At 42.9% G+C, this 25896-nt stretch overlaps 1 protein-coding gene across 1 annotated transcript in view; it reads right to left on the reverse strand.

Annotated features, from left to right (window-relative positions):
* Positions 1-24373, reverse strand: part of GPR158 (G protein-coupled receptor 158) — a 202805-nt gene extending 178432 nt beyond the window's left edge. The window contains exons 1-2 of the mRNA XM_062567691.1: positions 23505-24373; positions 7070-7175 (exon numbers count right to left, since the gene is read on the reverse strand). Of these exons, the coding sequence (XP_062423675.1) occupies positions 7070-7175; positions 23505-24373 (975 nt within the window). The remainder of the gene's footprint in view (positions 1-7069; positions 7176-23504) is intronic.
* Between the last annotated feature and the right edge of the window lie 1523 nt (positions 24374-25896).

A 25896-nucleotide genomic window follows, 5' to 3' on the forward strand; every position in this document is an offset into this window, starting at 1 on the left:
AAAAAAAAAAAAAAAAATCTTGGTTACTGCTAAGAGGAAGTATATCCTCACATATGTTCTATACCCCAGCTTGGGTACTTCTCCTGCCATATCTTGGATGAAATCCATAGCTTCAAGGATGATGGTTACTTCCAAATTAAAAGTTAAATGTATTCTGCAAACCCTGTTCAGTGTGAGATTACATCAACACACAGCTTCCTTTTTGAATTTTTTCTCATTCTGACTGCACTTTTCCTAATGGATAGGGCAGAAAATACCTGTAAGTAGTAACCAAAAAAATAAGTAGATTGGATATGATCCCTTGGGTTATAACTTTAGATGATGACCTCTTGTCTAGCTTCCCCTCTCTCAGTGTTTGTGTCAATAGCCTTTTTCCAGTTTGACACAGGTACTAGAAAACATCTCCAGAAAACTTGAAAAGCATTTTTTTCCTCTGTCTCCCTCCCCCCCCCAACTCAGTCTCCTAATATGTCTTTATTTTTAATTGGTTCTCCCTTAACTCTTTCTACTTTTCAAGTTTTGGTTGCCTGTAGCATTATGTGCAGCATTATGTACAGTACAATAAAACGCAATAGTCCAAGACGCTCTGGCCAGCTAAACAATCAAAAATTGGCTGTACTGTTCATTTCTTTTCCCTTTTCAGTTGGTTGTTTGCATTGAATATGCACACATAGTAGGCATATTTTTGTATATACACAGATATACACATTATATACAGACAGCAATGCAGCTTTTCTGTTTACTCTTCCTTTCTCCTTTCCTTTAGATATTTTTGCACTCTATCAATTGTGAAATACTTTTGAAACCCAAAGGGATGTCAGTTGAGCCTGCCTCATATTACAAGCTGTTGGCAGTCTCATTAAGGATGGGGAAACAGTATGGGATCTACTGCAGTTTTCACAGATTGATGCTGCTGGCTGGAAGAGTTCGGCTGAGCTCAACAGGCTACACTGACTGATTTCCTAAGACACTCCTGCACTCCCTCACCTCGATTTTACTGCTGCTGTCTCAACAAGGACTCTAAAGTCATTACTAAAAGTGCCAGCAGCTGCTGCCAGTATGCATGGGAAAGGTAATCCAGTATACTGAAAGAAAAGTCATAAAGGTTTCAAATATGCAGGTTTTCTTACCCCTCACAATGAGTCTTGCCTGTACAATGAAAATTATTATAGACTTTTATTAGATAGCTATGTTTGTTATTTTCAGAATTATCTGCATCTTTTTCCTCCCTGCCCAATTCATTTTATTATTTCTAGACCTGCAGATATTCTCCCCCTTGTCCATCATAGCCCCACAGAATCCAAATCTCTTGTCCACATTTTTTTTCCAGGCAAAGTGCTCCATTTGGGTGTCAAGGTAGAGGACAAAAGAAAATACAGCTCTCTGTGCTCCACCACGAGTTGCCCCTTATTTCCAAGGCTCAATAGAAGAACATCTGGCCGTAACCCCTTCACAGGCACCACGCCGGCGAGCACGGGACAGGCACCACGCCGGCGAGCACGGGACAGGCACCACGCCGGCGAGCACGGGACAGAGATGGTGCAGTCCTTAGAAGAGGGGTTTGCTCTGGGTGCTCCCCAGGAGTTAGCGAACCCTGGGTGCACCAGAGTCATCACACTGTGGGGCTGTACCCTAGGGACACAACCTCTAGGGCCACATGAATGACCAGTCCAGACAAAGGAGAAGTGGCACTGCAGACCCATACCATATGCATCTCCTCACTAGAGTCATTCCCCACAGAACAACCTATTAATGGGTGAGTTGTTACCCATCGAGCAGTGCTGTGGGCTGAGCACTGTCTATGGATACACACACCATCACTGGCGAGAGCCATACAGCTTTTGTATAGCTGTGAGCTGGCAATATTTTGACTGAGTATTGAGTAAACTACATTTGCTGTGAACTTGGACCCATCCTCAGCTGGCCTGCAGACCAACCTGAGAGTCAGCCCCTGATGTTTAAGGCATAGTGAGGAGAAACTAAGGAAAATTATACATGGAGGGGTGGCCCTCAAGGAAACAGTAAGAGCAGTTGCTGTAACATGCACTCCGTATTCCTGGGGAGAGAGCAGTCGCCGCACCCATGATTTAACCACAGAGCTCTGAGATATGTAAGTGTGTGTGTGTGTGTGTGTGTGTGTGTGTGTGTGTGTGTGTGTGTGATATATATATATATATATATATATATATATATAAAATGAATTATATTTTTTCCAATTCTATTTCTGGCTTTAACTATACTTTTAACTTTGCTATAACCTCTGTCAAGTATGAGAATTTATTAGAGATAAAATGATGATCTCCCAAGTTCAGAAACCTGGACACCTGTATTGGTGCATCACTCCCCCTTCCTTTTTGGTTGGTATGGGGTGGGGGGCAGGAGAGGAAGGTGGGGGAACACCACACAGTCGAAATAGACTTTGACCACTGCTACAGTCTGGCTTCCCCATGTGATGCCTCACCTCACTTTCTGCCTAATCCAATCAGGCAGTTTCCAGTTATCCTAAGGTTGGAGAAGGGCACCCTTGATCTCTCAGTTCATCTGGGGTGCTCTGATATCAGGGATGTATGAGCCGTGGGCACAAACAAGAACAAATTAGGAGGAAACATGACCTTAAACAAACAATTTAGGCAGTCAACTTCAAAATGGGAGATCTGAGGTTAGAGTCACCATTCTCCAAAATTGCTGTGCAAAATACATAAAGGACAGGTAGGAGTTAAAGGAGGAATAGGATGTCTAAATATTTTGTATATTTGCACCATAATATCCATCAGTTCCCAAATCATACACTATTTTTCTTTCAAACAAGAATGAGCACAACAATTTTTCCATCACAGTCAGGTTCCTTTTGATGACCTTCCAAAGCAAAATCCCATTATCATACATATATTAGCATCTCCCAGTGATTCCATACTAGAGCACTTAAAGGCAATATAGTACTTTTCAACCATTTTTTTCTTCTGCTAAAATTCTGGTCCTATCCATTCCTCCCTCCTTTCTGTCTAGCCTCAGCACATACACAGCACTGGTTTGTTCAGTTCCAACATGTTTACATTCACTATAATGCATCTCTTTCAATTTATTTTTATTTAGATGATAAATACTTCAGGACTTCTCCTAAAGTAAGAGCTCTTGTCTGTGAACTGCATAGTAGATTTTAGCCACTGTAAAAAAGATTGAAATATACAAAATAAAAATATACTACAAAATAAAGAAGCAAGCAATTTACAAACTCGTAAGTTTTTTTTGTTCTTTTGTCTATTCCCCCCCCCCCCCGAGTCTGCCCTTTCCCTTTCTTTGAGTCATGTGCTATAATTCCTTAGTGTTACACATGGTAGAGGGCATCTGCATCTCTGAAATACTGAGCTTTATGCCTCAAATTTAATGATACTGGTATCTGGATCTAGTAGCAAGGGTAGTGCAGTAAAAAAAAGTTCAGACCCAAAGTCTTCCAAGACAAAGTGCTATAAAATGATCTGTAAAAGGTGTACACAATTCTGATTGCCCAAGTCAAACAAAACTACAAAGAGAAAGGTAGATCTGATTTATGAACAAAACCGGAAATCCAGAAATCTGTGCTTTTATCCTTGTTCCACTAAAGACTAATCTGGGACAAAGTATTCCAGCATCAGTAGCTGCTTCTGTAACTCTAAGATGCTAGAAGGGAGGATGAAGAATACAATTTCATTAGCATTTATAAGACACACTGATTGGAAAAGTATTATTGTACAACTATGTAATCTACCCTTGCTCCACAGGGTAGATTCCTATGAAACAACTAAGTGTGAAACGCAGCAGATGGGAGCTGTTTGTAAAGACAGAGTGGAGGGCCTCATCAGACTGAACCCTCCTAAAGCGGTGAGCACAGAAGAAAACTAAAAAGAGAAAATATTCCTCTAGATAGTCCCCAGCAACTTCCCATGCCCAGTGCTCATGCTATTAAGCAAGGCACCTCAGCTTCTATCTTCTTCAGATAGAGTAAGGAAAAGCACTCCCTGCTGGCAAGTTTCATTCTAGCAAAGGTCTGTATTACCTATATATCCTTCTCATAACCATCAGACTCTTGGTGACTTTAAGTGCCATAGAGAAAGGAGGAGACAGTGAGCAAACTTCTTGTTTCTGCAAACAAGTTAGAAAGCCATTAATGAGATGATAACATGGACTAAGAAGTGAATGCCAAGTCCTTAAGCTGCAAACATTAACTCATCTCACATATACAGCTTCATTAAAGAGTTCCTGTTCCTGCAAGTACAGTTGCATGTGTGCATTTAGGCAGATCTAATGGAGGGATTCGGTCTGAGATCAAGGCACCCACATCTAGGTGTCACTAGATGTCTAAGTGCCCTAAATACACAACAAAGAACTAAGTAGTAAAATCACTGGAGCCTGCTGGAGTACCCAAGAAAATTCATATTTCTTGTGTCAGGGCAGGAGTAGAGCTTCCACCCTGGAACATATATTTTCATTCCTTATTGCATCATAGGGACTCATTTATGGACTACAGTACCACAGTAGGCTAACTAAAACAGAAACATACAACTTTCCAGTATGAAAAATAAATCTTCATTACATCAGCAAACATAACACTTCCTATTTTCTAAAACATCACAAACCAACTCTAGCATTGTACTTAAATCAAGTTGGACTCAACAGTATAAGGTACTGTGTAAAAGTAGCATAGTAACGACTATCTACAGCAGTCTGTTAAGCTCTCAAGGACAAGGAAAACACTGCAGAATAAAAAGACAAAAAAAAGATGAAAAAGTGTAAATGACTCACAAATAAGAGCTCTGCAAAGAAACTTATTTTGGCACAGGGAGCTTCACAACACACTTCAAATTCCCAACATGAAGAACTGATCTGTAGTACAGTAAGTAAAATGTTAAAACATTTTACTGTTTTAAGTAAAAGAAACGGTATTTGCTCCCCCAGCAGATCAGAAACACCCACCACTCCCTCTGTAACCAGGAAGCTCTGGATTTTGAGAATCTGGTGCTCTTTCAAGGCTTCTCGCACCAACAGCTCTCAGGCCTCTGCACCTGGCAGAGGCACCAGCTCTGCATTAGCAGCCCACGCCAGCCTCCTCCCAGTCCCCTCAGTTTCTGAGCACAATAAAAGGCTAAACCATAGAAGTGAGATTTTCCAATTTTCCCACTGAGACACTAAAGACTGTGGAATTAAAATATTTTTTGCTAGTCACAGAAAGCTTCCTGTAAGCCTTAAGATCTTCTTTCATGCATGATTTCCTTCAACACTCATTTTCCTAAATGACCCTTCACTTGCCTCACGTGCAATAATCAACTGCAAGACAGATTTCAATGAATGTCATATGTATGAGGAAAATCACTTCTCATAACAGTGAATTCTACAGAGAAATAAAAACTAGTTTTCAGTCTTGTGAAAATGAAGTGAGGAGAGCAAAGACAGACTTTTTACTTTTCCCCTCTTTTCTGAGGGATTCTTCCAGAGCAAGTAGCTTTTTGCATTGTCCTCTCTAGTAAGGACTTGCATTTGGAAGGAAGGTATGATTTTGGAATCATACCTGGTTTGTTTGACCCTGATTCTATTTTCTTAGATGTTATGGACAGGGAGCACGATCCAGAGCCCATTACTGCAAGCAGCGGGCATTGAACCAGACACAAGGCAAGTTCAATCCCACACACTGGAGTTGAAACTCCCAAAGGTTAATAAAGCCTGCTACTTCTTCATTATCTTCATTTTACTTTTGTCTGTACTTTTCTTAGTCTTCTCAATGTTTTCCTTTTCTTCTCAGTTGCAGGAAGAAATGCAACTTAGCATCCCAACCCTCTGCTGATATTTCTGCTTGTATAATATCAAGAAAAAGAGAAGTACTTGCTAAAAAATATTATGTTTGGGATTGCTGGAATATATTAAAAGGCAGGGCTCACCAGATCTCACAGACAACAATATATTCTTTCAGGAAGAAAGATGAGATATTGAAAAAAATATTCTCCTTGAACTCAGAATGCAGAATTAAAAACTAAACAAAGCAACAAAAATCATTTTTTTCCATTCAAAAGACCCCACTACATTTAAATTTAGTGTTTTTTAATAAAACAATGCTTGATTTTGCTTCAAGTTTAAGGGGAAAAAAAATCAAATTTTCAAGTGAAAAATAAGCTTTCAATTGTAAAACTTTTCTTGCTCAAAAAAATACTAATAGAGTAATTAATCAAAACCAACTCCTCCCTAAATTCAAATTTAGCTTTGATAAATGATTGCTCTATGAAAAAACAGCCAAGCCTCTTGTCTTTTGGTATACAACTCAACTTTCCCTATTTTTTAAAATCCATATATTTTAATAGTCCTTTTTGAAAGCACGTAAGTGCATGAAGTAGAGATTTCACAGAAAACAAATGATTGTCTTTGAAAACAATGTTACACAAAACAATAATAAAAGGAGAAAAATCATTGAACACATTTTGGTTTTAAAGTTTCATTGAATATATATACCTAGCCAGGTTGAATGATCTATGATACACTGACAGACAGAGCCAGGTACAGACCTTCGGGAAAGAAAGGGGAAGCCGGAAAGAGTTGAACAGAAATATTTAGTCAGCTCTGTCAAAATGTTGGCATTTCTATTTAAAAAAGAAAAAGAATTACAGCATCCAGTTCTATCTATTATTCTATGCAACTTAGGCTCCCAAAAGCCTAAGTTTTTCTAAATAAGCACTACCAGTATTTCAACCACTTCTGACTGGACAAACTTGATGGACTCTCCCTACAAGACTATTTTAATTATAAGTGAAAAATAACAGTTTGACTTGCAAGCAGAGCTTCATAAATCATTTCACTGGTATTTTTTGTCCCTCTAGCTAATATTTTTGCACAATAAGCTAGCTTCTGTTTCATTTAATGCCAATATTCCTTAAACACAGGCATTCTTAAAAATCAGGCATACCATTATACCCTGCAGAGAAAGATTCTTTCAGCCTATAAATCACATTAAAGACTATAAAACCAATAGATTATATCCTACAAAATTATTTATAGCAGAAAGGTAATTCTTTTATTAAAGTTTAGTTTAGTTCCTTCATACACATACCTCAGAACTGTTGAGATGACATTTGTGAGTTCCTGAAAACCACCCCTCACTTGAACACTGGTCGATATCCACCTTCTGCAGATTTATGTCGACTTTAACAACACCTCTGAAAAAGAAAAAATAGTCATGAACACAGTGACTACAGAAATGCCAGTTAAACTGTTTTATGCTTCTATATTTTATGCTTGCCTGCAAAGCAGAATATTTTCCTTCTAAATATGGAATTTGATAAAATGTCTGAAAAGAGAAAGGAGGAGCTTTTTGTTTGTAACAAGTTTTTAAGTTAGAACTTACTGAAATATATTACCACAAGAACTCTGTAAATCTAAAAGCACTGAATAAGTGTAAGATAGTAGGTAAGAATATACTCAAATATACTCATATACTCAAATAGTTTAATACCCTTCACTTGGTATGATGCAGCAAAGGACCAAAACAGGGGTAACAACTTGCACCTCTAATTCTGAGATGGGCACTGTTACTGGAGCACTAGGAGCAGTTTGCACTGAACATCATGCTCCAGGCACTACCACACATGGTCCACGATTCCCACTCTGAGGTGACTCCCATGCCAAATGACAAAGACAGCCCACTCTCGCTCCAGAGGATGCTGTTGCTAATGCACATACTAACAGCTAGCACTATCCTCTTCCCCAAACAAATGCCCTATATTTCCACCTTTCCTCAACTTCAGGAAGTTAGTCAGCTGGTAATTATTCTCACCCTAACTTAGCCACATCTTTGCCCTCTCAGATAATGCGTAGGGCTTTGTCATTCTTCCTTCCCATTTTCCTTCCTTTCTCCCACTGGGTAGTCTGGTCACATCTGCACATCCCAGTTAGAAAAGTCCTGCAACAGTGTTTGCCTGGGAGTAGAGCCTTTGCATCACTTAAGCACAAACTCTCCTCCACTCTGTGGCTCTAGCTTCAAACCCCTACTCTCCTCTAGCACCTTTCCCAAACCCAACTCTTCATCCCTGGGAGTCTACACTGTGATATACTATCATTTTAATTCCTTTCATGGAGATGCAAACAACTAGAGAAGGGCAGTGAAACACCTAAGTAGGCCACTGATGCCCAAAAAAACAAGTTTCCTACCTACATCAAACAAGATATGCAGGACTGTCTGAACTGCATTAGTTCTATGCCAAGAACATTTAAGTTCTCATCAAGTTTCCTCAGAAATGTTCTTGACTGAAAACCTATCAACTTGGTTTCAAAGCCAACACAATTACAAACAGCTCAGAAATCACCAGAAGAAAAAAGCTGTAAGCTTGTAGTTTCAGATCTAAAAACAACTTCAGTTTCCTTACTTTCTCTAAAACAATCTACAGAATGACTCTGGACATAGAACTTTTACAGTATCTTCTTGAGAGACCATGCATCTGTGATTGCTCTGATGCCCTCTAGGTCTAGCAAAACATCAGTATAGACCTACTAGTAGTTAGATCATTACGTGGATTTATTCATAACTGATAAATGCTCTGTACTGATTTCATAAATCTAGTGCATCATTTTAAGTCACCAGTTTCCCCATCACTTCATACAAAAGTTTTCATTTCTACAGTCTGAACTCCCATGGCTACAAACAATAGCATCCTTTCAGGTTGTGCACTACTTTCTCAGCTCTACCAGTTATTAATCCTTGCCTCCACTAGAGCAAGGACACGAAAACAGTGCAGCTTCAGCTATGTGCTCTCTACTCTTCATTTGCTATATTTAAGAAAAAAACATTTAGCATACAAGTTGTATTTACTGCTATATCAATAATACTACTCACAAACAATAAAGTGTTTGTGGATGCTCTTCTGTAGAACTTTCAGAGGCATTGTACAAACATTTAATCGTTTTTTATAGAGTTTAATCAGATTACACATAGCATAGTCATATTTCTTTCAAAGACCTCTTTCCCAGGCCTTAGGACATGTTAAGAGATTTCCTCAAGAGCTCTCAAAGCAGCAAGGGCACGGCCAGACCTCTGTCTCAAGAGCATCCCACTTATCTCAAAGTACGCTGCCTCTTCTAGTCAGAGTGCAGTATATATAAATAAGAACTGTGATAAAAAAAAGAAAGAGCGAGCTGGAGCACTGTATATTTGAAGGGCCACTTGTGAACAAAGTCAGAACAGCTGTAAAGAGTGAGCTTTATCAAACTCTGTACAATAATGCTCACTCACACCTGGCACAGTATGACCAAGCAAGCAGTGTCCACAACACTCACCTTCATCTGAAGACATTCACCTTCAGACATGCTATATAATCATTGGAGAAACACAAGCTCCTCATTTAAGTGATCTGAAGAATTCATTAGGAAACTATGCAGGATACCTAGTAGAAGGTTAGTATGGGTGCTCTTCATCCCCTTCTGTTTCCTGGCTAGAATCTAAAGAAAAACTCCACAATTTTTCTGATCCTGGACACCCTTAGGAAACTTCTGAAACTGTCAAACTCAACTCGAAATGACAAACATCATGGTTCTAAAATATTACTTTACATCTCTGCTTATTTCCACACTTACTATGGAACAAGAACCTCTCCAGGGACTGGAGAAAGAAAGACTTTCCCCTTGGTCAAGGAGAATCAAGTTAGAGATCTTTCAGGCAAACCTGACACCCACAAATCCATGGGCCCCAATGGGATGCATCCACAAGTGATGAGGATGCTGGCAGATGTTATTGCTAGGCCACTCTCCGTTATCTTTGAAAGGTCTTGGAGAACAGGAAAGGTGCCTGAGGACTGGAAGAAAACTGATGTCACTCCAGTCTTCAAAAAGGGCAAGGAGGAGGACCCAGGCAACTAAAGGCCAGCCAGCCTCACCTCCATCCCCAGAAAGGAGATGGAACAGTTCATTCTGGATGTCATCTCCAAGCATATGGAGAAAAAGAAGGTAATCAGGAGTAGTCAGCATGGATTCACCCAGGGGAAATCATGCTTAGCCAATCTGATAGCCTTCTATGATGGAATGATTGGGTAGATGAGACTGCTGACCTTGACTTCAGCAAGGCTTTTGACACTGTCTCCCATAACATCCTCCTAGATAATCTCAGGAAGCGCAGGCTAGATAAGAGGACAGTGAAGTGGATTGAGAACTGGCTGAATGGTAGAGCTCAGAGGGTTGTTATCAGTGGCACAGAGCCTAGTCGGAGGCCTGTAGCTAGAGGTGGCCCAAAGAATCAGTACTGGGGCCTGTCTTGTTCAAATTATTCATCTTTGACCTGGATGAAGGGACAGAATGTCACCTCAGCAAGTTTGCTGATGATATCAAACTAGGAAGATGGGCTGATGCATTAGAAGGCTGTGCTGCCATTCAAAGAGATCTGGGCAGGCTGGAGAGGTGGGCAGAGAGGAACCTCAAAGTTCAACAAGGAAGAGTACAAGGTCCTGCACATAGGCAGAAATAACCCTATGCACCAGGACAAGCTGGGGACTGATCTGCAGGAAAGCAGCTCTGCAGAGAAGGACCTGGGAGTCCTGGTAGACAAGCTGACCATAAGCCAGCAGTGTGCCTTTGTAGCCAAAAAGGCCAATGGTATCCTATGTGCACTAGTAAGAGTGTCATCAGCAGGTCAGGGGAGGTGATTCTGTTCCTCTACTCAGCCCTGGTGAGGCCTCATCTGGACTACTGTGCCCAGTTCTGCGATCCCCAGTACAAGAGAGATATGGAGCTACTGGAGAGTCCAACGTACGGCTACAAAGACAATCACAGGACTGGAGCAGCTCTCATCTCCAGGTTTAGCCTGGAAAATAGAAGACAGAGGGGAATCTTACAAATGCCTATAAATAGCTTAAGGGAGGGTGTCGAGGGGACGAGGCCAAACTCTTTTCAGTTGTGCTCAATGACACGACAAGAGGCAATGGGGACAAACTGAAACACAGGAAGTTCCACCTGAGCATAAGGAAAAGCTTCTTTCCTGTGAGAGTGACAGAGCACTGGGACCGGTTGTCCAGAGAGGTTGTGGAGTTCCCTTCTCTGGAGATATTCAAAACCCACCTGGATATAATCCTGTCTAACATGCTCTAGGTGACTTTTGTGACTGTTCTATTTTCATCCATATTAACTGATCTTTCCATGTGTAGGGTGGCCAGTGACCTCAAGGGATAAAGCTTGGCTAGGGAAAACTGGCATGCCATGAAGATACTCATGTTGCTGGATTACATTTCCTGCATCAAGCTTATACGAACCTTCAAAATGCTTCAAAACCAGCAATACTGAACAGATAATAGCAAGATATCTGGCACAGTCGTTCATAGAGTAGAGATAACCAGTTTCTCACCTGAGCATGCCCAGATTGCACCAGCAAGGTTTGTGATATTTTTCTGAACCTTTCTGGACATAAATATTAGTATGTGGTTGGGACCTGTTCTGCAAGTTATTAATCTCACTGTAACTGCACACATGCATAAGGAGCTCGACTGCACAAAGCAGGCATCAGGACTCAAACCAAGTTATTCCTCGCTCTCCCAGTTCACCTTACACACCAAACATTTTGACAAGGGTCTCCCAAGCATTAGTTTAGAATAACAGTTATGATTCATCCTTATTAGGACTGCAACAGCCTCACCTAGGAGACTTTCTAGACACTTTAGGTAAGTAGATCTTCACTTCCTTTAGGGGGAAAGCTTTTCCCTTGGGTAGGTTTTAACTGGTAGGAGAGAAAACTCCCTCTACAAAAGCTTTTATGATGCAAGATACAGAATGCAAGTTAAGCGTAAACTAATCACTGTTAGGAGAGTAGGAACATTTTGGGGGGGGGGGGGGGAAGAAAAGATTTTAGCGTTTGCCGGGTGATACAATGAGCAGGCTGTGTGGAACCATAATGGCATTTTTTCCATCCCTTTATACTGACAACAGAACAAAACTTAATTAGAGGTTACCTGTGACAAGGACAACACAGAGGAGACAAACTACGTAGAGTAAGTGCATTGAGCAAGTATTTGAGTACAGCTTTGTACAAGACATGATGCAAGCTGAAGAACTTGTAATACATGTTCTAGTGCTCCAAGATGTAAAAGAGCAGCATATCATCCTAATACTCTGGACTTTAGGTACTGGAATGATGTGCTTCCAGATTTTTAGCACCAGAACCCATTAACAGTACACACATAACCATTGAAAATATTTTTGAACAAAATCATTTCAAAAAGACTTCCAAAACCAGAGAGTATTTGAGCTTGGAAGGGAATTCTAAAGACCACCTAGTCCAATCCCCCTGCTCAAGCAGGGTCAACCAGAGCAAATTGCTCAGGGCCATGTCCAGTCAGATTTTGGTATCTCCAAAGATGAAGACACTAAAACCTCTCTGTGTAACCTGTTCCAGCATTCAATCTCCCTCACAGTAATTTTTTTTTTTTTTTTTTTTTTTTTTTAAGTACTGCTTGTATTTTGATTCTTGCCCATTACCTCTTGTCTTGGTCCCCATCAAAAGTCCAGCTCCAACTTTTTTACTCCCTCCCATCAAGTATTTCTACAAACTGATAAGATCACCCTGGGCCTTTACTCCTCCAGGCTCAACTGTCCCAGCTACCTCAGCCTCTCCTCCTTTAACATCGGTTTTGCTGGACTCGCTCCAGTATGCCCATGTCTGTCTCACACTGGGGAGCCAACCACTAGACCCAGCACTTCAGAAGTGGTCTTACCAATGCTGAGTAGAAGAGAAGGATCATCTCACTTAACCTAATGGCAACACTCCTCCTAATTCAGCCCAGGAGACTATTAGCCTCTATTGCCACAAGAGCACTTTGCTGTCCCACGTTCAGCTTGTCCACCAGGAGCCCCAAGACCTTTTCTACAAAGCTGCTCTCCAGTTAGTCAGCCCCCAGCATGCACCAGTGCATGGTATTATTCCTCTCAGGTGCAGGACTTGGCTTTCCCCCTTTGGTGAGCTTCCTGAGGTTCCTCTCTGCCCATTTCTCCAGCCTGTCAAGGTCCCCCCAAATGGGAGCTCAATCAACTGGTCTATCAATCACTCCTCCCAGTTTCATATCATCTGCAAATCTGCAGAGGTATACTCTGTCCTATCATCCAGGTCATTAATTATGATGTTAAATAGTACTGGACCCAACATTGACCCCTAGGGTATATCATTTGTGACTAATTGCCAGCTGGACTTCATGCAGCTAATCACAGCCCTCTGAGCCAAGCAGTTCAGCCAGTTTTCAACCCACCTCACTGTCCACTTACCAGTTTATCCTTCATCAGTTTGCCAAGTGAGGATGTTATGGGAGACTGTCAAAAGCCTTACTAAAGTCAAGACAAACAACATCCACTGTTCTCACCCCATCCACCAAGCCAGACATCTCATCATAGAGGGCTATCAGGTTGGTTAAGCAAGATTTCCTCTTCATAAATCCATGCAGACTACTCTCCCTTGCCTTCTTGTCCTTCATGTGTTTGGAGACTGTTTCTGGAAGGATTTGTTCTATCATCTCCTCAGGGAGTGAGGCAAGGCTGACCAGCTTGTAGATCCCTGGATCCTCCTTCTTGAAGATGCAAGTGACATTTGCTTTCTTCCAGTTGTCAGGAACTTCCCTGAACAACCATGACCTTCCAAACATTATCAAGAGTGGCTCTGCAATATCATCAGCCTGTTCCCCTGGTGCTTGTGGATGCATCCTATGTACTTTTGTATGTCCAGTTTGTTTAAATATCTTCTAGCCTGATCCTCCTCCAACAAGAGTAAGTCTTCCCTGCTCCAGACTTCCCATCTGGTTTCATGGGCCTCATATTTCTGAAGGCCAATTTAACCAGTAAGGGCAGGCAAGTAGGCATTCAGTACTTCTGCCTTTTCTGTCCTTCGTCACCAGGTCCCATGACCTGTTCAGAAGTGGGCCTACATTTTCCCTCATTTCCCACTGTACTTGCAGAAGCCTCCATTGTTGCCTTGCATGTCCCTTGCCAGGTCTAACGTCACATGTTATTTGGCTTCCCTAATCCCTTCCTTACATGCTTGGACAGTATCTCTATATTCTCCCAAGGTCACCTGTCCCTGCTTCTACCTCACTTCCTTTTGCATCTGAGTTTCATAAGGCACTCCCTGTTAAGCCCTGCAGGCCCAAAAAATTTATCTTAGAAGTATTTTCATCATACTTTTTTCAGAAACACTGCAGAAAGAAAGCCTCCATTTCAAACTGAATGAATTTTCCTTTTGTACTCCCATGTGTTAAAACTTTTTTAAAAAAAGCATTTGCCTTTCACAAAAATCCAATCTTCATGAACTCAATACAAACATTACTATTTCTATCTACAAACTCCTCTTCTCTGCAGTTCTTCACTAGTACAAACTGAACCTTCTGATATGATTAACCTGCTATTTCTTTCTCTCAGAACTTTATGAATTGCTGGAATGAAGAATCTACAGAAGAGAACAGTGCAGTCCAAAAGCAGGCATACGGAAACAATCTCTAAGTTACATGGCATCCAAGAGGTCATAGACTTCCCACTCTTCCTATCTATTCTTTTTCATTAGACCTCTTCAATCTATGTTCATGTCTCATGATGCCACCACAGTTCTGATTAGGTAGAACAGGGTCTGTAACAACCTGAGCATTTACAATGCTTTCAAAAGAAGGAAGTTTTTATAAATATTCATATGGCATTTACAGAAGGCATTATTATGGCCTAAGCCTTTACTGCATTCATTCGTGATGTCCTGCGATTTTAACACATCATCTCAGACTTGTACCTCATCATTATTACACAGAGTACATTGATATGTACATGATGATGTATTTCTGAAATTCATCTGTGATTAATACACTAGCTGGCATAGTCTGGTTAGCCACCCACATTTTTAGTTATTTTGATTCAGCATTCAGAAATCAGAACATATGGAAGAACGCATCCTCCTAGTATGTATACGGACTATCTACTCCTAAACATTATATTTATTGAACTGGGATTAATTGCAGCTATGCTATCTTGATAGAAGTGATGAAACACAAATGTCAACGGTATGATAGTAAGATTCAACCTGTCAGCACAACACATTCATCTTCACTTACAGTGCTGCCTGGCTGAACCCAAGCCACAGTGGTAAGTTAATAATAATATTACTGGTAATTACAGACCATCTGGCAAGTTAAGTATATTTTGTTAATCTCCTTATAACTATAAATACTTGTTTTCTATCACAATTTTACAGTCTTTAAACCTGTAATCTTTAAGCATCTCTTTATGTGTTTAACATTTGACATCTATAGATAAGAAAAGATTGGCTGAACTGTGTATCATGGATAATCATTGAAGACTGATGTCATCAAGGATTTTCTATCAAGTCAGAAGGTTTGATTTAAGAGGCTTTCATGTCTGTCTTAATTTCTAGTACCACTGTTTGTTGGCATTCTGTTTGTCTTGAAATCTGTGCCAGAAATTGATTTAAGCTTATTTTCCCAGCCTACTAGCTATCTTGATAGCTTCAGTAGTTACAATATTTCACTGTTACACTGTTGTAAAGCCTATATCTACAGAAGATTTTTTTGCCTGTACAGTCACGTAAGAAAAGCAGAAGGAGCATGTACCTTCTCCCATTCAGCTTAAGTGAGAGCTGCACAGGATAGCTTGCCAATGTTTAAATGGTGATAAACACTGCCTTTGTCCTCTAGATCTTGGAAAGCTTGTTTGCACAGAGATCATCATAGCTCAGCTGAACAGGCAGTTTGTCTTCCAGGTTATGTTTATTTTTTTAATTGGTAAGCATTAAAAGCTAACAGGACAAAATATCAAACACGTGGATAAGATCATTGTAATAATATAAGCAGAACTGATTATAAGCTGTATAAGTCTATTAATTATAGAATCAGATAAGCCTTCTGGAATTTAGAACTAAAGGCGAGCATATAAAATAACAGCTCCTTGAACACCACATAACGGCAGAAAAAAAACTAAGTTACAATGATCCTTTTGAAAAGTTTCAGCAAAAGCTCTTATTTCATTTGACTGATGTCAGATAAGACTGAATACCATACAGGACAGAATCCTGCATGTCACGATAAAATATTAATCTCTTCATCATGCGTTGCTTTGAAAACTAGAAAAATCACTGTGAGGAGTTTGAACAAATAAAAAAGCCATAGGGCTTTCCTCAGCCTTAGTTAAGGTTTAAGACATGGCTATCACACGCTGAAACATACACCTTTCAAATCCAAGTGCATTCCTAAATTCTTGCTGCCATATTTCTTTCCTCCATCCCCAGTCCTCCAAGGACAAGGAGATGAGGGGAAAAAAAAAAATCTCTACAGATTCTCTAAATTCTCTAAATCCAAAATCCTTGCACCTCTTTTCACCAGTACAGCAAAGGTTTTCAAGGTAGACACCTTTTCTGAGTTTTTTTATTTTTGAAGGTTGACACATTCAAGAACATGAATTTTCAAAGAGCGCATGCTACCTCAAATTTGAGGCCCCTTCAAAATATTTCCAGCTGGGTACTCCAAATAACTTCCTTGTGTCAAAATGACAAGTGACTTTCAGCCAGAAGTTTTACTGGTAGCCAATAGCTTCTGCCATTTGTTTGAATTGATTTTGAAAATTAAGATTTAGGCTTGCATTTTTGAAAGTATCATCTTTGCACTGCAGGTATATGTGTCCACCTAGATGCACAAAGGCTGTTGAGATACAACAATGATTTTGCTCTGGTCAACTTACCACTCATTTCTTACTACTAATGGGACAAAGAAGCTTCTGTAATTCCTTAGCCATAGTATAACTGCTGTTTTTCAGCACACATTTTTACATGAGAACAAATTTCAACTATAAATAAACCCACCTGAAGAAGGAATAGCAGTTGTGGGCACATGAATTAGGATGCACCTGCAAAGTAAATCCCCATAGGGCATTTGGAACAGTAATACAAGGGTGGAATGCTTACAGCTTAAACCTCTGTTGTTTGTAGAATTACTTAGAATTTAAATCGGCATTCACATACATGGCATACAGTGCTGCCTACCCGCGGACTTCCCTGCAGTTTAGTCAAAGAGCTTCCTAGATAGTTTGGGGTGGTGATATCTTTGGCTGAAGATTACTCTGTGTTTAAATTGCTGCTATTATCCAAGTTCTGACACTAAGCATAACCTTGTCTGGGAATGCTAGGAACATGTCAGTGATGATGGAAGGGGTACCAGTTACATTAGATTTTCCCTGTGGGGAAAGAAAAAAAAAAAGAAAAGAAAAGAGCTCCTGGAGACAAAATTTAGGCTATTCAGTAATGCTTCCCATTACTGTCTGTGGAATCAATACGGAGGGGTGAAGAAAAAGAGCATCAAGGAATGGTTTAGGAAATGATATAAGGAAGAAGAGATTAGACCAGGAGAAGCTTTTGGATTAGAAGGAGCCTACACAGGAGACATGCTTTCACACTGAACTGAAACCACACTTCCAACACTGAAAATTGAAATTTAGGTTATTTTCAAAACTGAAAAGTAAAGGGAAGATCGTACCCTAAAAAGGAAAACAGGAACATAAATTCAGGCAAGGAACACAAAGCTACAAGAAGGTAAGATAGGGAGAAGGGAAAAAAAAATATATATATATATATCAGAAAAGGCTTTAGAGCAGCATATTAAAAGCATAAGCACTAATAATTAAAAACTTTTCAAATGTCTCAGAAGGAAGCCTGAAATAGAATCTGTAGGGCCAATAAACAATCAAGTTGTAAGGACACCGCCCTTGCAAAAAAGGTAAATGAATTATTTTCATCACCCTTTAAAGCTAGGAAGGCTCCCACTACCTGGCAATTAGTAAGAGCATTACTGTGACAAGATGAGCTTTCACATGCAGCGATATTACAAGTTGGGCACCATAATTATCCCTGCTGGTACCTGTTTTGTTCAACACGTTCACAAATGACTAAAAATGGGCCAGTGAGATAAAGTTTGCAAGTGATAACAATACTTGGTATAAGCCACATATAAATCCAACTGACAAAGATGTGAAAAATGTTTCCAAACTGATTAATGCAGACACACACCAGCATCTCCCAATGCATTTATCATGCAGTAGATGTAAAAACAGAAGAGAATAGTTTCTCTTCAGACAGTTCATATTTATACTATGGGACTCAATGCCAAGTTATATTCCAGACGATAACATGTATATGGATCAAAAAAGGAATTAAAGTCATGAAAATCACTTTAATCCACGGTGACTATAAACATTTGGTCAGATACAAAGTCTCAAAGAGGAACTTTTCGTATTGCTTATTACCTGTAAATAGGATGCATCTAAAATAGGAGAACTCTACACTTCTACTATTCTTATACTCCTTCCAAAGTACTTGCCAGAAACCACTTTTGGAGACAGAATACTGGACTAGATGAGACCTTCCTTTGAGCTAACAGAGCAATATTTTTGTACATAATTCTCCACCTCATGCCAGATTCATGAACAGACAGACTAAGAGGCAATAATCCTGGAGCTGGATCTCAAATACTAAGAACTGTCACACATCCATTCCCCTCAAAAGAGCTTTGATAACCTGCCCCAGTGGAAGCCTTGCCCAAGGAGGATGAAGGCAGATTATAGATGAGCAGAAACAGTTTGATCCAAAAAGTTAATTTCTTCTACTCCAACTTGTCACATGCCATGTAATTGTTGTTGTAAATGCAGTACGCTTCGATCCTCTCCTGGTCATGTTTATCTTATCTTCAAAGATGCACTCCAGTAGCGAATAAAGCTGAATCATGTTTCAAAAGAAGTCCCTACTTATTGTTCCTTTCTTCTCATCCTTTTCTATCCTTATCCATGACCTCCATGACTCATCACTGACTGTCTAGAGAATACTTAAAACATAGTGAGGGGTTCTGTAAACAAGCAGTAAATCATAGGAAGTAGACATTTCTTTGTTCTCACCTCTTTTCAGGAATAGAAATCCAAAACTTTCAGAAGATCGAGAAAATAAATTATTCCTTTTCATTTTTAAAGGATGTTCTAAATCCACCCACACCTTCCATCATGTTATACAGGCCAGGGCATGTTGGAGAAGAAAATGTTAGCATGACCATACACTAGTTATATAATCCTGAAAATATTCTAAAATGATGTCACATATAAATAAGTGAATCTAAAATTTAGTGAAACAAACTACTCAAGCAGCTGACCTAAGTCTTCTTTCCTAGTTCAGTACTGAAGACCAGATTAAAGATATTAGTGGGACCATTAAAGGGGGGTTTAAAATAAGAAATTAAACCATCTTTACATAAAAAGTTACTGGTTCATATAATTTCTCTTCTATTTTAAGTATACTTTCTTAATTTAACAAATTTGAAATACTTAACAGAAGAAGAAATCAAAAATTTTAACAAAGAATCATTCACCATATACATTTCCATCTCCATTGTTTAACTTGTCTTCAGTAGTGCCTTTCCAACTAAGCACCCCATTATGGCCTAGCATTGGAGTGGTCCAAGTCCTTGTTAATACTCCAGTGGAAGTCAGTACATTACATCACATTTTGAGAAGAAACAGCAGAGTTTAACTATGCAATAAAAATTAATCTTTGCACCAAGATATACCCTTATAATCAAGGGAGAAGGCTCAATGCCAGGAAGACCGAAAAAATTAAGTGGTAACACTTAGTGCAACCAAACTTCAGAATGAAGCTCTTTAAATGCTCCAGAACACACCATCATTCAAAACACTTACTCAGCTTTCCAATTATGGTTATTTTCTGCCAGAATAACCATCATTCCATTTCATTATCCCAACAGTCCTTAAGAAAGACTGAAAATGCTGTCCCAGATTTGGAGGGGAAACTACCTGCCTCCTGCTAGAAAATGGAGGGGGGGGGGGGAAATCTCCCTGTATCCCTAAATACATTCTTACCTCCTAAATGAAAGGGCATAACAGTAATGACCACTTCCTGAAACGCTACCATACTGCAATATGACATTAAAAACAAGGGCAGTATGCAAGAGAACATTTTGAACTGCAAAAGCAACAGTTCATACAGAGTATAGGAACAATTAATGCCATTACACAAGACTGAAATATTGCATATGAATCTGACTAACCACTTTCAAGAAATACTGGAACAGTACTTGAAGAGGGACCATGGCAACAGAGAGCTTATGACAAGAGACTAAAGAAAGCTAGTTTGTTTAGTCTAGTAAACAAAGGTGGAGAGGGACTGCTCTCTATAAATAGTTCAGGCAGTGAACATCAGAAGAGTGCTATTTAAGATAGAAGGCAGTTTTAGAACAGGAACAAATGGATGAGAACTGACTGAATAAATTTAGACCAGAAATCAGAAGCAGCTCTCCAACCATGAGACCCCCCCCCACACACAAACCAGGATGTCAGCAGAGGAGAAAGTTGGGGAACAAGGGAAATGGACACACACTACCTACCTTAAGTTCAATCAGCAAATTACACTGGTTGTGATAGCAGGATATTGGACTTGGTGACCCTGAAGCTGGGTGGCAGTGGTGGGGTTTTTTTGGTTTTGGGGTTCCCCCCCCCCAACTCCTCCTAACAGCTAGCTATTGGTACATCTTTTTTCCATAGATAATCACCCTCACTGGACTATAAAGTTGCTGAAGTAATGAAAACCTCCTGTTTCCTCTCTGAGGCCAAGTACTTTTAAAGAACAAAATGAACTCTCAACATGCAACTTCTTACACCATTCCAGTTCCACAGGAGGGCTGCAAAGAGACTGGCTGTACCCCTGTGTGCTGCAGAATACATTTCAGTATCATTGTGTAACAGAAATTAGTAAAGGGGGGGGTTACAGAAGTTTAACAACAAATTCCTATGATGCTCTACAGGTGCCTATGGCACAGGACAGAGGAATGAACTGCAGAGTGATATAGACCCCTGAGGCTGTGAATGCCACCCGCAAGCCACAAAGAACAATGCTTTTCCTTTGGCTTTTGGTTGTATTTTCAGAATGTCATTGAGAACAGTATCAAATAGTAACAGGTACTGAACAAAACCAGTAGTAATCATTAGTCTTACCTCCGTTAAACCTTTTCCCCCTACACTATGTGATACACTCATTTGTTACTGATGCAATTGCAGATGCAATTGCTTTTTCTTCTTGATGGAAAATCTTTTTCAGGTTATAGAAAATTAGTGTATGAATGTCTCTTGCCCTAGCACACTATGCCATAAACCTATGTCAGTAAAGAACAAGCTACATAAACTGTTAGGGAAATATTAAAGGGGCCTGCACTAAATTACTATCAGTGACCTCATGCCAGACTATTAGATGGAAGGAGCATGTAAACTGAAGCATTGGAATGTTCCTAACAGACGGTTCTGAGACATTTTGTTGGGAGAATCAACATAGCCTTTTCAAAAGATGGAGACTAGTACATACCACTTCTTACCATATGGGCCTTAAATAGAAATTTAAGATTTACATCACTTTGTCTCACTCAGACAGATGGCAAGGGAAAATAAAAGCTATTGAGAGGCATCTTATAGTGATTAATACTAATGTTCTAATGACTTCATTTAATTCTTCATTTTATTTTACATTTTTATATTTGAATCCATTTCTTCTTGTAGGAACCTACACTGAGGCTTGGGCTGCCTAACTGTGCCACTACTGAGTACAGAAGATTTCATTTTCAGTATTTTCTATGTAGCTGCATAAGCTACTTTCACAAAATCCCAAATGATATTTTCCTTTGGACTTTTATTACAGGGTCACCTTTCATGTGAAATACTTCAAACAAGGAGTGCAGGAACCATCACTTGGCCTTGTCAGAGTAAGTAATAGGTACTACTTTCACCTCCTTTGTTATATAGTGGCCTAAAACATATCGACTCATTTCTCAGAAATACTTACTACAGCTGATTTCATCTCTGGTTTTGATACAGAAAAACTTTGTTTTGACTTAACTCTTACATAACCTCAAATTCAAAATGTTTAAAGTAGCATTTCAAACTTGCAGCGTGTCCCACTGCAAGAGCTTCTAAATGGAAAAAAAAAGGAAAAAAAGAAAAAAAGTTCTCCAAACCTAGACATGCTTAATGGATGTTCACCTGAATGTACTTTGTCAAGTCAAATGATTCCCATATGGTAAACAGACTGGAAAGACCATGAGCAAGAGAAACTTGTACTAGGACCAGAAGGACCTCTACTAGTTAACTTGTGTGGCGGGGGTTCCTCCAAAATGATCCTGCTACCTTGTGTGTGCTGGACAGAGCTACCTCAGCAGAAATCAACACCAATAAGACTCTTCCTGCATCACAGGATCTTGCACAGAGCTGAGGTCGAACTTGAGACTCTGCTGCTTAAGACCTGCTCTTGTTTTGACTGAAGTCAACAGCAAAGCTTTGCTGAGTTAAGCTTTATATGAAGATCTAAGTTCCCAGATAGGCTGGCGGTATGGTGGCAGCCTTTAACCAGCTGGCAGTACTTGAGGTTAAGGAAACTTGTTCTTGTCTATATTCACCTTCCACTGCATCCCAGTACAGAACAAATTCAGTGCTCCTCTTACTCCCTGGAAAATACTGACTTCTTCAGGGCAGGGCATTTCCCAAGAAACAGAATTATCCATAATTCCCACTACAAAAATTCTAGTGCAGAAATACAAAATCCTGTACAAAGAATGAGTACAACCTGTGGGCTACCAGTGCTTCTTTGCTGTCACAAAAAGAGCATGACACTGCGCCCTTTTTATATCCTCCTCTCTACCAGTAACAGCCCAGAGGCTAAATTCTGAGCTAACAGTAGCAAAAGATGAGCAGCTCTACATATGCCAACTGTACAACAGGGCCATAAAAGGCTTTGTGGGTTTTTTTTTTGGGGGGGGGGGGGGGGGAGGAGGGGACAGCAGAGGGGAAGGGGATCCTATGTATAGTGCTATAAGAAAAGCCTTCCTATTGCCACTTTAGGCTGTAACCATATGCACTATGGTAGAACTACAGTAACAAACATTTATTTACCTATAAACATACTGACCAGGCTTGAGCACCCCTCAACAGATGTGCTCTGGAGACCAGAAATTACAGTTTGCAATACAATAATATTGTTTCCCAGCCAGTTAAAGTCATAGCTGGGGTTGTGCCAGCTTTAATTACGCAGTGTTGTAAGAAATAACGCAAACATCTTCCTCTTCTAATCAGAAATAAACTAAGACCAGCAACTCCTGCTCTCCTCTCCCCACAGAGGCTCACCAGGAGCACAACCCACATACACATCTGTTTCAGCAAGAGCAATTAAAGAACAGTGTTTCGCAGACTAAAATAAAAGCCATTCTTTCACTGAGCAACAGCTCCCCAGGACATACCAAGGCAGAGCTCAACAGGAAAGCCATACCCCAAGGAAAGCTGTGCATGCACTGTGGCATGACTGAGCAGCCAGTCTGGACAGGGCTGATCAGGTCACCCCGGAAACACAGCTCACCCCTCTCTAGAAGGAGCTCAGAAGTGGAAATGCCACCCTCTCCCCCCCCCCCTTCCAAACAGGGGATGGAGAGGGGAGAGCACCCTCTTACCTGAATTCGGGGAAAAGGTTTGGCTGTAGTCCATAGAAAGCTGCCGATAGAGTCACTAACCAGCCGGGTTTGTAATTCCCATTCTCACACTCCAGGAAAGGCGAGGACCACCTGATGTGGTTCTTATCAGCAGTGAAGCTCTCTCGCCTCTTCCAGCTGTTCTCCAAAGTTTTGGGGCCCGGGTTTAGGACCTTCCTATGCAGATGTGGCCTCCACTTGCGCTTCAAGCTGTGGAACCACTCTGTCTCCACGGAGGTGTTTGCCAGGCGGTGAGCTGAGGAGGACAAGTCCTGCAGAAGGATCTGACTCTCATGCCTGCTGGCCTGAAGGAAAACCTGGGGGGTGGAGGAGAAAGGCTCCGTGCTGAAAGTGATAGCTGCCCTGGAGATGTTGGGGTCCCCCTCCAGGAGGCTCCTGATCAAGGCTTGGTACCACTCCAGGTCCTCCTGGAAGTTCTGCTCCCGCGACTTATTGCTCTGGAGGATCATGTTGAGGAAGTTGGTGGCGTGGGTGAGGGTGTCCAGGGCACCGTGCAAGGAGGGGTGCGAGGCGAAGCGCGACTTGCCGGCCAGGCTGGCCAGCTCGTACCTGCCCGAGCAGTTGGCACGCCGCAGCTCCCGCGAGTCGCCCGTGTAGAGGAAGGAGGCCACGTCCTGGGGCACCTCCTCGGCCAGCCGCTGCGCCAAGATGGTGCTCTCCGTAGAGCGGCTCCGCGGGGCCGCCGCAGGATCCCGGCTCTTGATGTGGTTGTAAACCGGCTGCTTCCCCCTCAGCGCCCGCTCCCGGCCGGGCCTCGCCGGCGCGGGGCCGGCGGCGCCCAGCCCGCGCTGCGCCAGGAGCAGGAGGAGAAGGAGCCGGAGCAGAGCCATGTCCCCCGGCGCGCTGGTCGCACGGCGAAGTCCTTCACGAAGCGCAGCGCGTACGCGGCCGCGGCGCAGGGCGGAGAGCGTCCCCAGCCGAGTCACCTGTGGCGGCGGCGCCGCCGCGCGGGTCGCAGCCCCCCCCCCCGGCGACGGCAGCGGCCGCCCGCGGCCCGCGCGCCGCTCCCCTCCGCGCGCTCACTGAGGGGCGGCGGCGCGGCGCGCGCAGGGGCAGGGGCGGCGGCGCCCGCGCCCGGCGCAGCGGCGCGTCCCCCCGCGGCGCCCCGCCGCCGCCCGCGCTCCGCCGCTCCGCATCCTTCGGGCGCCGCCGCCCGGGCGCCGCTGCCTCGGCCGCTGCTCGCCGGCGGCGGGTGGAGGTGCGGGGCGGGGGGAGGTGTCACCGGGGCCGCGCGGGCGCCCGCTAAACAGCGCGGAGCGGAGCCGCGCCCGCCCCTTGCGACGCCGCCGAGAGCCGCCGGCAGCGGCACCGCCACCCCTCAGTGCCTGCGCCCCTTCCCCGCCGGCCCTTATAGGTGTAGGGCGGGAGCCGCCGCCCTGGGTGGCCGCCTCGCCTGTCAGTCACCCGGCAGCCACTCACGGGGCAGCAGGGAGGTGGTGCCGCCGCCCGCAGGCGTCGAGGCACCTCGGGCGCCTGCTGCCGCCGGCAGCCGCGCGGAGGCGCGGGGCGGCCCGCGCTGCCCGCGCACCTGGCCGGCCGGGCGCGGGGTCTGCGCCGCGCCGCGCCGCGCCGCGCCGCGCCGAGCCGAGCCGAGCCGAGCCGCAGCCCCGGCCCGCCCTGGGGGCGGGGAGCAGCGACACCTGCCGGCCGGGCCGCGGCGGCGCGGGAGGCGGCGGCCCGTGGGGGCTCTTGAGAGCCCGCGCGGCCGCGGCCGCAGCGGCGGAGGAGGCGCCCGGAGCGGGGCGGGGAGGCGCCCCCTCGGGCCCGGAGCGACGGCCGCCGCCAGCCCGGCGCCCCGCCGCGGCGGAGGGCCCGGGGCCGCGCTGCCCGCGCTGCGAGCGTTTCCCGGCGCGGCTGCAGGCGGCCCGCGCTGGGCCCCCGCAGCCGCGGTGAAGCTGTGCCTGGCTGCGGCGGGTGCCTGCCTGGCTGCAGTTCCGCAGCGGGGACCTGCCCTCCTTGCTTCCCGTGGGGCTTGGCCGTCGCGTTTCGCTCCGCAATGCCAATTCCTACCTCTGTCTTCAAAGTTAAGACCTTAATCCAGGGGTTTTCACCACTGAGAGCAGCAGAGCACTTGCTCGTAGTCCAGGCAGACCTGACAGGTCACCTAGCTGTTCTCCTCTTTTCCTGGAATTTAACCTTTGGAAAGGCCCAAATGCATTGGGGATGTAATTGCAATTAAAGCGGTCAGTGTTAGCCATCAGTGAGGTGGCCGGGCTGTTACATGATCGATAATAAAGACCAAGCTCAGCAAAGCGTTTAACACACGCTTAGCTTTGTGTGGCCTGTTGGCTAGAGGTATTGGTTAATATCTTCTTACTGCGTTAGGGGTTGATGGCATGAGGCAGTTCGCAAA

The sequence above is a fragment of the Rhea pennata genome, chromosome 2 (genome assembly GCF_028389875.1).
Source record: "Rhea pennata isolate bPtePen1 chromosome 2, bPtePen1.pri, whole genome shotgun sequence".
Classification (NCBI taxonomy): Eukaryota; Metazoa; Chordata; class Aves; order Rheiformes; family Rheidae; genus Rhea; species Rhea pennata.